This window comes from Xiphias gladius, chromosome 7 (genome assembly GCF_016859285.1).
Source record: "Xiphias gladius isolate SHS-SW01 ecotype Sanya breed wild chromosome 7, ASM1685928v1, whole genome shotgun sequence".
NCBI lineage: Eukaryota > Metazoa > Chordata > Actinopteri > Istiophoriformes > Xiphiidae > Xiphias > Xiphias gladius.
The window spans coordinates 29,352,485-29,368,522 of NC_053406.1; the positions used below are offsets into that span (position 1 = coordinate 29,352,485).

Genomic DNA, 16,038 nt, shown 5'->3' on the forward strand with positions numbered 1-16,038 from the left:
ATTGGATAAGATAAGGAACAATGATGAAACAGCACTGACGGTCCCGCAGACACAAGTGTGTGCGCAGACACACACACAAACACAGTCTTATTCCACTTCCCCTCATATTCCACTCCACATAATGCATTTTCATACACACACACATACAGTGTAGTTCTCTAAACATCAGCTCTGTCCCATTCTGCACTTAACAGTCCCAGATGAGTCATTTACTGATGTCCAGGTAGCAGTCGTCCGTTATGTCTCTCACACCCATTAATCTTTAAATTGACTTGTCTCCTACCTCACTTCACTCTCTAATAAGACCATGAAGTAAGTGTGTGTGTGTGTGTGTGTGTGTGTGTGAGAGAGAGAGAGAGACAGTCACAAGGGAAATATTTTTATTTAGGAGCAGTTTCTTTTTTTAAAGAAGCCCTCTGTTCTCTGCTCAGGTTGTTCATGAATACACACACACACACGCTAATCTGTGAAGAGGCCTCGCTCTCTCCATCCACAGTAAACTTTTTTTTCGTAGACTGACATACACTCGGTTGGCGGTTTTTTACATTGACCTGTAGCTAAAACTAGAGGTCTAGTGATACATCCTCCCTTCACGAAGGTTATAATCTTCAGTTTTTGTTGGTGAAGTGTCGACTCAACTGTGTGATCATTTTGGAGGCTGGAGGCTGACAGGACAGTTTCAGCAAAAACTGATCATTATAACTTTTATAGCAGGACTGTTGGATTAGTTTTAGCTGGGAGTACCTAATAAACCGGCGAAGGAGGGTAACTGGAATTGTAGCGTCCAAGGTTCTTCAACCTCAGCACAAACACATACATCTCCAACTATCTCAAACTTTCATCATGAGTTTATATGATGTTTGTTTTTTTTCCTTATCATTGACTAATTGTTTTGTCTATAAAGCATCAGAAAATAGTGAAAAAAATGTCCTTCACAGTTTTCCAGGATCAAACATGGCATCTTCAAATGTCTTGTTTTGTTTGACAAACGGTCCAGAACTTAAAGATATTCACTTCACCATGGTATAAGACAAGACGAGCAGAAGATCCACACAGTTGAGAGGCTGGGAAATGACCCATACAGTTAATCAATTGTCAGACTAGTTTATCGATCAATTGTCTCTCAAGCAACAAATCGATTATGTTTAACCTACGTGTCTTAATACTCACTTGAAAAACGGTTGGTTTTTTTCCCAGAAAAGATTTTATTAAACTTTTGAACCCACATTAATCAGAAACTGTTGTATTACTGTCACAGTGTTCTGCTCGTCTGGTCAAGAACAGAAGCGCGCACACACACACACACACACACACACACACTGTTGCTAACATTAGTAAACAACCTCACAAATTCCTTTTTTATGTCCGTCCCGCTTTCTTTCTCTCTCTCTCTCTTTCTTTCACACATACACACACACTCACACACACACACACACACACACACACATTGTTGCTCCTCAGTCAGACAGGATGGCGGTTGAGAGGCTGCTTCCATGGCGCCACTACCGTTTCCATGGTGACAAGTCTACTGCACCTGACCTCCCAAAACAAACACACACACACACACACACACACACTCTCGAGCCTCCATTTTTTTGTCTTTTCATCCTGACATTCTGAAAGCAAAGCGAAACTCAAACGTGTCACAGCTCAGTTACAGACAAAAGTTTGACTTTACAACAGTATTTTTTATTATTCACTGACTCAGGCTGCATTTGAATAAATCAGTCGTACACTGAGTTTTAACTATGTGTACAAGCACAGACGGCAAAGATGACGCTTTCAAAAATAATGACTTTAACAGTTTTTAAACAGAAAAAAGTCTGATCCACCCGAGGCTTTAAATCAGCAGGAGTTTTTATTATTGTTTTCATGTTTATAACTATCACCAGATCCAGACTAACATGTACACAGTGCATCCAGGAAGTAATCGGACCCCTTCTCTTTTTCCACATTTTGTTATGTCACAGCCTTATGCTAAAATCTTTTAAATTCATAAAGATCCTCGGTAAGGGAGGTGACCAAGAACCCCTCGGCCTCTGGCTGAGCTCCAGAGATCCTGTGTGGAGAAGGGAGAAACTTCCAAAGGGACAATCACCACTGCAGCACTTCACTGATCTGGGCTTTATGACAGACTGAAGCCTGTCCTCGGTGAAAGTTTGCACAAAAAAAAAAGCATCTGAAGGACTCTCAGCCTGTGGGAAACCAGAATCTCTGGTCTGATGAAACCAGGATTGAACTGCTTGGCCTCAACTCTACGCAACATGTCTGGAGGAAACCAGACATGTTGCGTAGAGTCGGCTGGAAGTTTGTCCCAGTCCACGCAGAGTCTCTGGAGCTCAGCCAGAGGGAGGTGGGAAATTAAGTGTAGATTCCTGGGATAAAAGATAAAGCTGCATCATAACAAGGTGTGAAAAAAGTGTATATATATATATATATATATATATATATATATATATATATATATATATATATATATAGTCTATAAGTAATTGGCTTTGTCTCTATTTTGTCGTATCGCTTGACAACGTATACGTCATTGTCTTGTGAGTCCGTCCAATGTGGCCATAGTTATATACATGACACAATAATAAAATTCATCCATTCGGTTTGATTTCTTCATTTATTTCAGCACATACATTTGAAAAATCTCCTTCAACGCTGTTTTAACATCACATAGTTTAACCCGCGTTATTCTTTCAGATATACACTCGCTCAGTGATCGAGCCCCTCCCTCCTCCTCCGACCAAAGATGCTGCGACCTCCCCCATCTCCCCGCCGACCGCTGCCGCGGCCGCCGTCACCCCCGCCCCCCCTACAGAAGGAGCTCCCAGTAGCCCTCCCAGTGCAAGCCCCGCCCCCGGGCCTTCCCTGCCCCGCCCCCAGGACAAAGCCAGGAAGAAGAAGATGTCGGACGAGGAGATCCTGGAGAAACTACGTAAGGCTCATTCATGTACTCGGATACGGGAAAAGCTTTTAAAATCTGGACTGTTTTTAAAAGGTACGAGCTCAGATTTCATTTCTGTAGCTGGACTCTGCATCGTTTTTGTATATCCCGTCTTCTCTATCATACATATTTATATCACAGAAGTGAACGCCAAAGTTATTTTACCTTTTAAAAATCCTATTACCAATACTCCAGATTACATACATGCACTTAACAAGGGAACAAGTACACTGGCCAAAAGTATGTGGCCGCCACGTTCCATATACCTTGGTGTACTTTTCGTCTGGGGCTGTTTTACATGGTTTGCAGCATACAGGGATACAGGCATCTATTAGACAAGGGCGTTTTTCCAATTTGGTGGCAATTTTCCCGTTTCGCCATGACGGTGCCCCTGTGCACAAAGCCGGGTCCGTAAAGAAATGGTTTTCTGTGGAAGAACCTTAATGGCCTGCACAGAGCTCCGACTTCCACCTCATCCAGCGCCTCCGGGTTGGACTGGAACAAGGTCCGTGAGCCAGACCTCATCACCGGACTTCGGTGTTCAGTGGGCGACACCAACGGTCTTGTGGCTGAATGGGAGAAAATCCCTGCAACCAGGTTCCAAACTCATCCACCACATGTGCCTGTAAAGGTTTGGGTGTCCACAAACTTTTGGTTAAATAGTGTATTTAATGATGCCTGAAATGGCCTAAAACATCCATGCAGATTCTCGACTAAACTACAGAACAATGAATGAGTGAATGCTGATGAATGACAGTCAGCTGCTTGTTACCAGAGGGTGTGAGGCTGCTGTTCTGAAACTACATTCAGCACGTGTGCTTAGGACAAACAAACAAACAGGGAAACGGAAGCACGGCTCAAAGATCAGCCCCGGAGAAGCAGTGGCTCCACCTGGTTAAAGGTCAGACTGTCCTCTGCAAGACCGGAGTCACTGAAAGTCCTTAAACGCTTTTACTAGAACCTGGGAAGACGAAAACCAATGAGCTGTGACCACTTAGGACTCCATCAGCGTCAGGGTCAAAGTGGTTTCAACTTCCGAGCTATTTTGTACCGATGGGCTTTTATTTTCTCCCACAAGACTCCAGCCGTGTAACTTTTAGAAAGGTAAAGCTCCTTTCCTTGAACAGAGGTGCATACTTTATTAGTCCTAACTGCACAGGCCTAATGTTAATGTATTGATATTATATAATATCTCCGTTCAACATCGAATGTCCTCCGACCTGTAAAGATTTTGTCTTTAAATAGTAATCACTGTCCCATGTCCATATTCTGTAGAGTGAAGCCTCTGACGCTGATGTTACCTGCTGTAGTTCAGCAAGGACAGAGTCTGCGTGTACTAATTTTAGTCTCGTTCTCGTGTCTGACAGGCTGTTTCATCACGCTGTCTTTATCTGCGCACACCGTCTCTCTCAGAGAGCAGGGTCTGATTTTATTTTACGCTCGAGTCTGCTTGGTGGTGGTTTCAGCAAATGTTTTCTTTTCTTTTTTTTAATCAGTATTTTATATTCAATTGTGTTTTTCACAAGTAGAGCTCAGAAAAGCATTGGTCTTTATGAGTGAGACGACATAACAGAACAATACATCAATCTTTTTTGGAGGAGAGAAACTGCCCACGGTTTGTCCCGGTGTCCCAACGCATCCGTGAAAAGCTTGCGTTTGCTGAACGAGTGCCGGTGTTGGGTCCGTTTTCCTCCTCCAACACGGCGGCCGGGCTGCGCCGTGCTGACGCGGTGACAGAGCTGCGTCCACCGCCACCGCGAACAGAGGCCAAGGGGAAGATGGGTTTTGTTTTCTCAGAAACGAGCCGCGGATATAAAAGTATTTCACTTCTCTTCAATCAGACCTCTGGAAACCCACAGCCTTTCTTCTTAAGGCGCTTCACTTGCCGTAGCAGTTAACGTGAACCAGATGCGAATATTTATATTTAAGTCAAACAGAAGTTATACACACAGAGGCTTTATCCCTCATTCTTCCTGACTGCATTTGATGCTTTGAGGTCACCTGGGTAATATTTCTCGCTTTAGATCAGAATCGATGAGTAACATTTATTGGTGCGAAGTTGTGCGTGAACATTAATTAACATTAAAGTTGTTGAAGTTAGAAGTTAACTGCAGGGTCTTCTAACAGGTTCTCTGATGGAGATTATATAAGCCACATCTTACTTATAAAACAGTCATGATAAAGGTGAAGATAATATCATGATATCCATGATTTTTACATCATGTGCCATGGTACACTTAAAAAGTTACCGTTTTACATTTTTTAAAAATAATGTATTATACATGTCAATTGATCAAATCATTTTAAAACTCTTTCTCCTAATGATATTCAAGATAATGTAAAGTCTGGATAGTTTTAAGCCAGGCAAAGACTTTCTTGTTTCCTAAGGCTACACAATATCTCATTATCAAAAGCCCCTGCATTTTTAAAACCACAACCAATATCAACAAATCGCACATGTTGCACTGCAGCGGTTCTCAGCCCTTTTGGCCTGTGTCTGCATCACAGGTTTAATATGAGTCGTGAGCAGTTTAACAAAAGTCCTTTTTGTTTAAAGCCCAAGAGGCAAAAACTATTTGGTTTATTAGCAGAAAAAAAAAAAGAATTATTAGAGGCAGAACTTTATGTAGAACAAATATCCACATAAATAAATCATTTTCCCTCAGATCCAGACCTGATCTGCTCGATGCGGAAAAACTTTGCCAAGCCAAGCTGTACTTTGAACCCAAATCAAGTGATTTTTAATTCCTCACCATGAAAGGTGATATTGTATTTTTTTGAAAAGTCTGTGTGGTTTTAAAATCATGTTAAAACGCTTTAGAATGAAAGAAGATCTAAAAAAATAAATTTCTTCCACATATTGAAATATGTTGTTGTGTGTTGTAACCCATGAATAAAGGCTGTATATTTTTTAAACCATGCCCCACGCCTGTCCAGATGTGCTCAGGTCTCCCTCTGCTGGTAAGACCAGGATTCTGCCTGTCTGTCCGTTTTTCCGATCGACAGACCTGATATCCACTTTCCCCGCCCCCTCTGTCCAATCCGTCCGTTTGATTGGTTGTCCTCTCTTTTTCCATCGTCCAGTGTCCTGCGGTTCCAGAGTGACTCCAAGTGTTGTCCTTTAATCACTTTCCTACTGTGGACTCTGATTATTGAACTGCAGACAGAGCTTCTCTTTCTTTCTTTCTTTCTTTCTTTCTTTCTTTATTTCAGCCCTTTTTTACTCCTTTTCTTTCTTTCTTTTCTTTTCTTACCTCCTTTGCTCCTTCCTTCATGTTTAAAGCAAGAAAGATTGATCAATCGAAAGACTGATTCCTTTCTTGCTTCACGTCTTTCTTCTGTCCTTTCTTTACGTCTCCATTTTGTTTCGGACCTGTTTGGTTTTGGTCTCATCCCTCGTTCCCTCTCGCTGTCCTCTTCTCTGTCTGCCGTTCCTCTCTGCTCTTTCTCCCAGTCAGCATGCTGCATTGACCTGAGTGTGAACCTAGAGTAGAATGAGGATGGATAGACAGACACCTGACTCTTCTATCCATTCAAATTCAGCGGTACTGCTAAATGAACATATAAATACCGTTCAGCTGTGGATTATAGGGCCTGGTTTTCTGTTTCTTGCTCCTTTGCAGGTCCCCATTAGTCGCTGTTAGTGTGGATCAATCAATAAGTGAGTTTTTGCCTCTTTCTCTCTCTTTCTTTAACTCAGGGACGATCGTAAGTGTTGGAGATCCCAAGAAGAAATACACACGCTTTGAGAAGATCGGACAGGGGTAAGTCATAAGTCATAAGTCGTCTACTGTGGCTGACATGACATGTCAGGTCTCCTGCGATTGGTTCACTCACTCGGTGTCAGTGTTTAGTTCATTTTATCACATTTATTTGTCCGGGACCATGAACAAAAACAATAATCTCACACAAGGAGAAGAGATGTACCAGATTTAGCTACAAGCTCTTTCCATCTGCACTAATACCGCTAATGCAGTTAATACAAACATGCACTAAGTAAGCGTATCCTCACATTATGTACGTGCCATCTGGGAATTTTAAGACTTTTTGTCCACACTTGCATGGCAAAGAAAGATTTCAGAGGGTTTTACTTTGTGAGAGAATATCTGAAACAGCTCCAGACTCCCATTCCCCAACATGGAAATGTTTCAAAAGAAAGAAGAAAAGTGAAGCTGCTGTGTTTGTTTCATCCTACAAGTTGAAACCTGTTTTAAAACATGAATATTCTGCAAACCCGACAAATGTTACGCATGATGTCTCTTTTTTTTTTTTAGTCAGAGCCTTTTCAATCGACTTGCAAGTCAAAATGCACATTTTTCTAGTCCATCAATGTTTAGCTTGAAACTAGCAATAGCACAAGGGCCAAAACCACAACAAATACTTATTTTCATCGGAAACATTAAAGTGCATTAAACATCCAGGAGAAAGTAGTTCATAAAAGCATCTGTATGTGTCAAGTAATTTAATCAGACCCAAAGCGAATATGTTTCGTGGAGCTAAACGTCTGTGATTAGTTTCTGTTTGTCTGAAACATGTAGGGTCTGTACTGTACGTCGCTACTGCTGGTGTAATGTAGAGCGATGTGCATCGCGGCGCCGAATGAACGATGAACCAACGACCCAAACGTAATCTGTGAGATTAAATGAGATGGATACAGATTCACGAGGATATACAGTAATATCAGACTTTGACTCTGGTGAATTTTCATTAACATAACAAAGATTTGCTCAAATTAGGTCTGCAGCTAATCATTCTTTTCATTATTGATTATTCTTTCAAACAATTGATTAATTGTTTTGTCTATAAAACACCAGAAAATTGTGCCAATCACAGTTTCTCAGAGCCCAAGGTGATTGTCTTATTTTTTCCAACCAACAGTCCAAAAACCAGAGAAACCAGTTTACAGAGATATAACAGAGAAAAGCAGCAAATCATCACATTTAAAGAAGATGGAATCGTGAAATATTAGTGGATTTTGCTCAGAAAATGACTCAAACAATTAGTATCAAATTGGTCCCCAATGAATTTTCTGTCATCTGACTAATTAATGAATGGATTTATAGTTTCAGCTCTCGCTGGGGAGAGAGGTTTATGTTGGGCACAGTGGTGGAAAAAAAGGAACGTCAACAGAAAATCCAAAGCCCTGACCGGCAACTTGTCATTGGTTGAATACCAGGTTTAAATGCTGCTGTTACGTTGTGATGTGTGTGAGAAACCTGCAAATATCCACGATGTTACCTCGAGAGACCTTTTAAGAAGTTTTCGTCCAACAAATAAGCAATGGCATGCAGCCTAATGCTGACCCTCTCCTGCCGTCTGCTTTCAGGGCATCTGGGACGGTGTACACGGCTATCGACATCGCTACAGGACAGGAGGTAGGTTTCCTTCATCGTCCTCCAGCCACACCCCTCGGTCACAAAGGTAAAGCTGACAGTGCTAAAGAGACGTGTTGGTCAAACTACAGGGTACAGACAATCGCAATCCATTTCTCTCTAAACAAAAACGCTGGACTGACCGATCGGCAGACTTACATGGAATGAACTATGCAGCGAAAATGGCTAAAAATCCTGCAGAAAGATGCAGAATTCCGATTTAAGGATTGGGAGATTGACTGGATACAGTAGCCACGTTAAAGCTCTTATAGAGACACTCTTACGGGTTAAGGGAGGATCAACTCAAACATCTTGAAGTCAAAGAGGGAGCTAAGGGGAGATTAAGTTCACCACCTGGATGATGAAGATGAATCTATACAGACAGTGTTCACCCTGACTTCATGTTAGCTCAAAGGCCGGAGCCTATAACAAGTTAGAGTAAGTTCAGTCAAACCACGATGCCGAGGAGAGTTCCAATGAATTTCCCAGAGTCTCAGACTGAAGGGTTTAAATTGCAAATGGCGGGAGAGAAACGAAGTTCAAACTGAAGACTTTTTAAAGTCAAGAGGGGTCTGGAAAGATGCTAGATGCGAAAGGCGAAACCTGGCTTCATCCAGGGTGTCAGCCTTGAATCAGGTCAAATGAGGCGAAGAAGAAAAGGAATGAGACTCGAGGGAAGGGAGAGTAAGTTCAGCTGGAGTTTACGCAGCGAGAACACTGTGGCGGTAGCTGGATTTACGTCTGGCTCCGATAACTGTGACTTTCAGGTTAATTTTAAAGGAGCTCAGCTCGTTTGTCAGACTAATCCTCCTCGGTTTCACTCGGAGGATTAGTCTGCGTCCTCTGTTTTGAATGGCTGTCCGGCGGCGCTGCCTAACGACCTTTTACTGCCTTTGGATTTAGATATTTCCCCTCCTCGCCGCCTTTGCTGGCTGGCTGTCTGCCGCCGGTCTTCATTCATCCTCTTGTCTTTTATTCACATTATCCTTTCTTGTAATAAACCTGTCTGTCTGCTCTGAGTTTGTTTCAGCTCGGTTTGATTTATTTTATGAATATGAGTCCTTCAGTGGCTTCGGAGCCTGCAGTGAAAAGTCAGGTGTTTCTCTTTTATCTCAGGTTGCCATTAAGCAGATGAACCTGCAGCAGCAGCCGAAGAAAGAGCTGATCATCAATGAGATTTTGGTGATGAGGGAAAACAAGAACCCAAACATAGTCAACTACCTGGACAGGTTAGACACACCATCTCTCTCTCACACACACACACACACACACACACACACACACACACACACACACACACAGCGTCTCTTTTGTGTTCATTCACTACTTGTCACTCGCCACAGCAAGTAAATTACCACTGTATTTGTCCTGGATTATCCTTTTCATTGATTTAAATAGTTTCAAATTTAAACTGTGTTCGAGCTCATTGGATTCATCTAGAATTGAAATCTCTTTAAATTTTTGATTTTACAGCTTTCCATAGTGTCCATAGTGATATAGTTCCTGGTTTCCAACCCTTTGACATTTGTCTTAATCAATAACAGTTGATTAAGTTACTGCTGCATTTCGTGCTTCTGGTGAAGTCCTGTACCAGTAACGACGCGCTGGCGGTTGAACGCTGCATTTGAACACCGCAGCCAGAAGACAAACCTTACTGGGGGCTGCAGCTTCCAAGTCTGGAGGATTTTATTTGCTTTTATCAACTAATGTTGCTGTTCCGACCAAAGGGAAAGAAACATGTAGGTGAAACAGGTTGAAAAATCCCCCAAAAAAACAAAAAACAAATGTGAAGTTCCCAAACTTTCACTGGAAACATGGAAAACACCTCGGTGATGTTCCAGATGTTTCCAGGAGCAGTGGAAACGCTGTACATGTTACTGGGGAAACACCGCTGCGCTGCAAACTGTGGAGACTCAGCCTTGACGAGAGGTTATCCAGTTCAGTGTTGCTGTTGCCATGGCAACCCGCCGGACACGTCTGCGTGCGTGGGTCTGGTTGCCGTCGTTACCTCTTTGTCTCGAGAGACATTGAGGCACATGCAGGACTGGTGATGACGCTGTCATCCCCATGGAAACGGCACTTTCACTGTCACTGATTTACAGGACTGATAAAATGATGCGTTCGGTCTTGTTTATGTATTTTCTTGAAAGTGCTGTTGAATGCTGTGTTCCCCGTGACTCTGCCCTGTTTTCCTATATCAGAGTTACATTGGTTTGGCCTGTATTCCCACCGAGTGGTCCCATGAGAGCGGCCTCACTCTCTTGTCTCTCCTGGGTCAGGGTGCAGGTGTCCAAGTCCAGAGAGCGCAAAAAACAGCCCCAGACCAGAGAGTGCTTCACCGTGGGGTTGATACACCGCGGTATCATTCTCTCCGCTGCTCGTCTCCCTTCTGTTACTGCCATAAGTCTCAAACTCGGATCCTTCCAGTCATCCGCTGTGAAATGCTGGTAGTTTCCCCTCCTGAGAGGTGGTTTAGAAACTGCTACTTGTCTTCTGAGACCACTACAAGACAGCCCTCTTCATTTAGCTGGTTCTGTAGCTCTGATGAAGTAGCCTTTCCATCTCTCAGGGAACTAAGCTTGATGTATCGATCCTCTGGTGGTGGTCTGCCTGACCGTGCTCTGGATACAACTGATCCAGTTCCATGCACTGCCCCGTTAGAGACCTTTAGTCTGGCCATGATTTGCTGCTGAGAAAGCCCCTGTTTGCTCAGAGTAACAGTGTGACTCCTCAGAAACTTCTCTTAGTTCTGAAGCCATTTTTCCCACCATCCCAATGCTGCTTAGTGAGCAATGACCTGCTGGAAACCACGAGGTTATAACATGCGAACTCTGGCTGCTAGTTGAGTTACTTGAACGAGCCTCTGATGAGTTGATCCTCTGAACGCATGCCTCAGTGGGAGGGATACGACTCAAGGAAATCTGACTTTTTGTAAAACGGAGTTAAGTTGGTCAGGGATCTAAATTTGCTTAAAATTGATCGCTGACCGGGAAACAGAGCAGGATCTTCAATATTTCTTGTTTCTGAATCCTCAAACTTTCCAGTTATTTCCAGGTTTACGTGAAAATATAAGATATTTTTGATTTGGTTCTCAAACACTTTCCCTGCCTCCCAACGTCAGACCAAATGTCCACATTTCATTAAAATGCAGCTCATATCCTTCATATAAATACTTGCCTCTATTGATGTTCGCCGTAGCTACCTGGTGGGTGACGAGCTGTGGGTGGTGATGGAGTACCTGGCCGGAGGTTCGTTGACTGACGTCGTCACGGAAACCTGCATGGACGAAGCCCAGATAGCTGCTGTGTGCAGAGAGGTAAGAGACACGAGGCACCATTTTGGTTGGATATGAATTTAAAAAAAAACCCATTTGATAACATCTCCCTCTCCCTCCCTCCCTCCCTCCCTCTCTCGCCCCCCCCAGTGTCTGCAGGCGCTGGAGTTCCTCCACTCGAACCAGGTCATCCACAGAGACATCAAGAGCGACAACATCCTGCTGGGCATGGACGGCTCCGTCAAACTCAGTCAGTCCACGGCAGCTGACATCATATAATTTCATTCTTTGAATTGTTTGTTCAGTGAGTTTAGTTGTGGTTTAGTTGTAGTCGTATCAACATCGCAACCCTGAGGAGCGTCGTTGAAGTTTCTTATTTTGACCAGCGGAGGAGGCTTTGACTCTGTTGTGACCAGTATGTAAGTTCAGTCTATCCAACCACTGAGGTCAGTGATGAGTGTTCACACCAGGGGGCAGCGACGAGGTTCAACCAGTCTTTCTTCAACAGGGGGATTTACTGGGATTTACTTGAGTTTTCATATCGTTTACAAAAGCCTTATATATTGTTATGTAGAGTAGATTCATTCAAAGAGAAAAGAGAAAGAGAAAACTATGGCGTCCGGTATTTCTGTCGGAGGGCCAGCTTGTGGCCCACGGGCCGCTGTTTGCTCATTCACATTGATTGTGTGAAAAATTTCGTGCATTCGCCTAAACGTAAACATTTTTATTTTTCACTTGAATTTTAAACTCTGTTTTGTCATTAATGCGCTGAAAAACTGCCTGACCTGCAAGCACAACATTTTCTTTACTCCACAGAATTTTACAGACTGATGGTAAATAAAGACCGGCTGTCTTCTTCTTCTCTCTGTTCACCTGAGGAGAGTTTCAAACGTTGTGAATACATGGACTCATTTTGGCCTCTCTCTCCTCCCCCCAGCTGACTTTGGGTTCTGCGCCCAGATCACTCCAGAGCAGAGCAAGCGCAGCACCATGGTCGGGACTCCGTACTGGATGGCTCCTGAGGTCGTGACCCGTAAAGCCTACGGTCCCAAAGTGGACATCTGGTCCCTGGGCATCATGGCCATCGAGATGGTGGAGGGGGAGCCGCCGTACCTGAATGAAAATCCACTCAGGGTGAGACTGTGTGTTGATCTGCACTGCGATTTGAGAAGCTGTTTCTGAATGTTACAGAAACAGTTTGACAGTAAATACCAACACAAATGCATTTGTTAAATGCCCCATTTGCCCAAATATAAGACTATTTTGGAAAAGTAGGGTTTGTCATATATTTGAGACATTGTTTTTGAATGGAGAGGGTAGCAGTGTAACTACAGGATTTGACAGAGAGGGCTGCATTAGGGTTGTTAATAGGATTAATGTTGTTAAGGTGCTAGGTGACTTTACAGCAGTCAGCGCCAGAATCACCGCCGTCACCTAGTGTCACAATGAGGAGCTCAGAAAAACCGAGGGGCGCTAACTGAGACAGAGAAAATCATTCAGGCGACCTAGAGAGCCTGGCAGGAGATGGCGAGAGCGCGTGACTCATTCACAAGCTCTGGGGAGGAGAGCACAAACATTCGTGGGGGGGGGGCTGCATCAGGGGGTGCCCGTAACACTCAGGACTCCCTGTCCCTCGGACTAGAGGTATTTTGGGGGAACTTTACCAACAGGACTGGTCTGGGGAGTGTTTCTTAAACATGTGTTGGAAAAGGCGGCGCTGTCTCATTGTGTTGTTCTTAAAAATCACCACTGGATGGCACCAAATCCCCTTCGTACTGGCTCTAGACATGCGTTTGCAGACTAGGATGTGCTCCGTGGGACACGGACTAACATGCTGTCGGCGTGTGTTGCCTAGGCGCTGTATCTCATAGCAACCAATGGGACGCCAGAGCTGCAGAACCCGGACAAGCTGTCGACGATATTCCGAGACTTCCTGAACCGATGTCTGGAGATGGACGTGGAGAAGAGAGGGTCGGCTAAAGAACTACTGCAGGTACAGCAGCTGTGTGTGTGTGTGTGTGTGTGTGTGTGTGTGTGTGTGTGTGTATTTTTATCTCCATACATACAAGAGTTAAACTGACAGAAAGGTGAATCCAGGAGAAGAACAGGATGTTTTTTAAACATAAATATCCAAATAAACAGACAAAACTCTGGATATAATACACAGGATATATTCCTACCACGCAGAAACCATCCAGAGCTCCTCAACAGGCTCCAAAACATAATTCTTGACTTTATTATACAGACACAGCTCCTCACATTAACATGGCGTTTCTCAATCTGTTACGCATCTTGAAATAAATACTGTCGAGTGAAAAGTACAGTCTTTCCCTCTGAAATGCAGTGGAGAGGAATTACAAAGCAGCGTTAGATGGAAATACTCAAGTAAAGTACAAGTACCTCAGACTTGTACAGAAGTACAGTACTTGAGTACTTGTATGTGGTTACATTTCCCAGCTGGACAGAGACACACGCACTGTTTTCACATTTCACGTGTCTCTTATCTTGACATTACATACGAATCATTTTTGAACCGGATAGAAATCCGACCGCATCTACCCGTCGGTGTTTTCAGCTGAGGGTCGGCGTCAGGTTTCTGGGCCGGTTCGCGGCGACACAAGCGGCATAGACGTCCAGCCACACCTGACCAGTGGACCAGAGGCGGTTCGAGGAGCAAAACCGAATCCGGCCTAGGAGTTTCCTTTTCGGCTCAGGTGTCCAACCACAGACAGACAGTTGTGCAGGTGTAGAGACGCGTAGGCGGGGGTGTAAGTGAGCCGCAAAGGGAGTTGTGTAACTGTGCGATGAGTCCGAGCTCAGAGGCGGAACGGGGACTTAATACTGTTTCAGAAGGAGGTCTGTTAGAGAAGTAATTCAGTTTAATGGATCCTTTGTATGAGTGTGTGTGTGTGTGATTAGAGAGTCCTTGTTCTCTTAGGTAACTGTTTAGAGCTTGATTCACTCGTGTGTGTGTGTGAGACTGTTAAGTAAGAGGTCTTATCCAGGGCAAATCACAGTTCTGGTTCTGTCTGCTGTGGCTGCATTATGAGGGAGATCCGGTGCTTAGAACCAAGCGCTCCTGATTTCTCCTTGTGACGAGACCGTGGGGACGTAAACGTGAACGGAGAGCGGAGTAGAACGGAGTTGAACAATCGCAGGACTGACAAAAACCTTTTCATTTTCACTCTGTTGTGTGGAGCGTTTTCAGATTCAAAGATGAAGATGTCCAAAAATTCCTGATTGATGAACCAACTGCTGAAACTCATTTTAAAACCAGCCTGGAGAATCTGCTCTGTTTTTGTACAGTGAACTGAAATGTTTCTCTCTCTCTCTCTCTCTCTTCCCTCCCTTGTTCCCTTTCCCACGCTTCCTTCCCTTTTCTCCCCTCCCTCCTTTTCCTCTTCACACCTTCCTCTCTCCCGCCCCGCACCTCTCTCCTCTTCCCTCTCTTCCTCTCTTCCCCTTCTCCTCTCTCAGCATCAGTTTCTGAAGATGGCGAAGCCTCTCTCCAGTCTGACTCCTCTTATTCTGGCGGCCAAGGAGGCGGCCAAGAACAACCGCTAGCTAGCCTTGCACTCATTATCTTGCCTACCCCCCCCTCCTCTCTCTACCATCCCTCCTTCCTCGCTATTCTTTCTTCTCCTTTTCTTTTTTCGGGAGAGGGCGATGGCTGCTGGCTTGGTTACATAACCAGTCTTTCTCTCCTGTCTTTTTCTTTTTTTTTTGGTCTTTTGCAACCTGCAACAACTGCTCCTTTACCCTGTGACCTGTGACCCCAAGCTTGACCTCCCCCAACCCCGCCCCCACCTCCCCCAACCCCTGTTCTCCTCACAGGGAGAAAAAAGGGCAGTCTCTTCCTTTAACCCCTCTTTCGACACGCCACTGGACTCAGACAGGAAGATGGGGGTCAACTGAATGACATCATTGGTTGATCTGGGATCAAGTGATGTCATTGCTGACGTCATCGCCCCCTCAGTCGGTAAAAACAACCTGATATGGGAGAGAGAGTGTTTCAACAGAACCCCAAAGACTCATGGGAGTTTTTTTTTCTTTTTTAAATCAGTGTTTGTTTGTTTTTTTTCTACCTTGTCTGTAAAAGCCCCGGACCACAACAGCCAACCAGCATCCTCTGCTGCAGACTGTGTGTGTGTGTCTTGTGTCTGTGAGTGTGTGTTTGTCTGAGTGTGTGTGTGTTAGCTTCCTGTCATTCATCTATGGATTTCAGTTGGAATCATTTCATCATCTCCTTAAAAAGTGCATTTGTTGATTTTCATTCGATCACTCTTTTTTTTTTAAATCTTCTTTTCTGTGTGTGTGTGTGTGTGTGTGTGTGTCGTGTGGGGGGGGGGGGGGTTATTATTAGTTTTAAGTTTCTTCTGTTTTTAGCTTTTTTTTGAGAGAGAGAGAGGTTTTGTGTTGTTTGTCGTGTGTGTGTGAGCTGCTGT

At 44.0% G+C, this 16,038-nt stretch overlaps 1 protein-coding gene across 3 annotated transcripts in view; it reads left to right on the forward strand.

Annotated features, from left to right (window-relative positions):
* Positions 1-15,392, forward strand: part of pak1 (p21 protein (Cdc42/Rac)-activated kinase 1) — a 62,383-nt gene extending 46,991 nt beyond the window's left edge. For 2 of the 3 annotated variants that reach the window (XM_040131694.1, XM_040131696.1), the window contains 9 exons: positions 2,704-3,001; positions 6,648-6,711; positions 8,274-8,322; positions 9,436-9,548; positions 11,518-11,635; positions 11,744-11,843; positions 12,531-12,727; positions 13,449-13,586; positions 15,071-15,392. In XM_040131694.1, the coding sequence (XP_039987628.1) occupies positions 2,704-3,001; positions 6,648-6,711; positions 8,274-8,322; positions 9,436-9,548; positions 11,518-11,635; positions 11,744-11,843; positions 12,531-12,727; positions 13,449-13,586; positions 15,071-15,157 (1,164 nt within the window). In that variant the 3' untranslated portion in view covers positions 15,158-15,392. The remainder of the gene's footprint in view (positions 1-2,703; positions 3,002-6,647; positions 6,712-8,273; positions 8,323-9,435; positions 9,549-11,517; positions 11,636-11,743; positions 11,844-12,530; positions 12,728-13,448; positions 13,587-15,070) is intronic. The other variant, XM_040131697.1, reaches the window with a different exon arrangement.
* Positions 15,393-16,038: the final 646 nt, after the last annotated feature.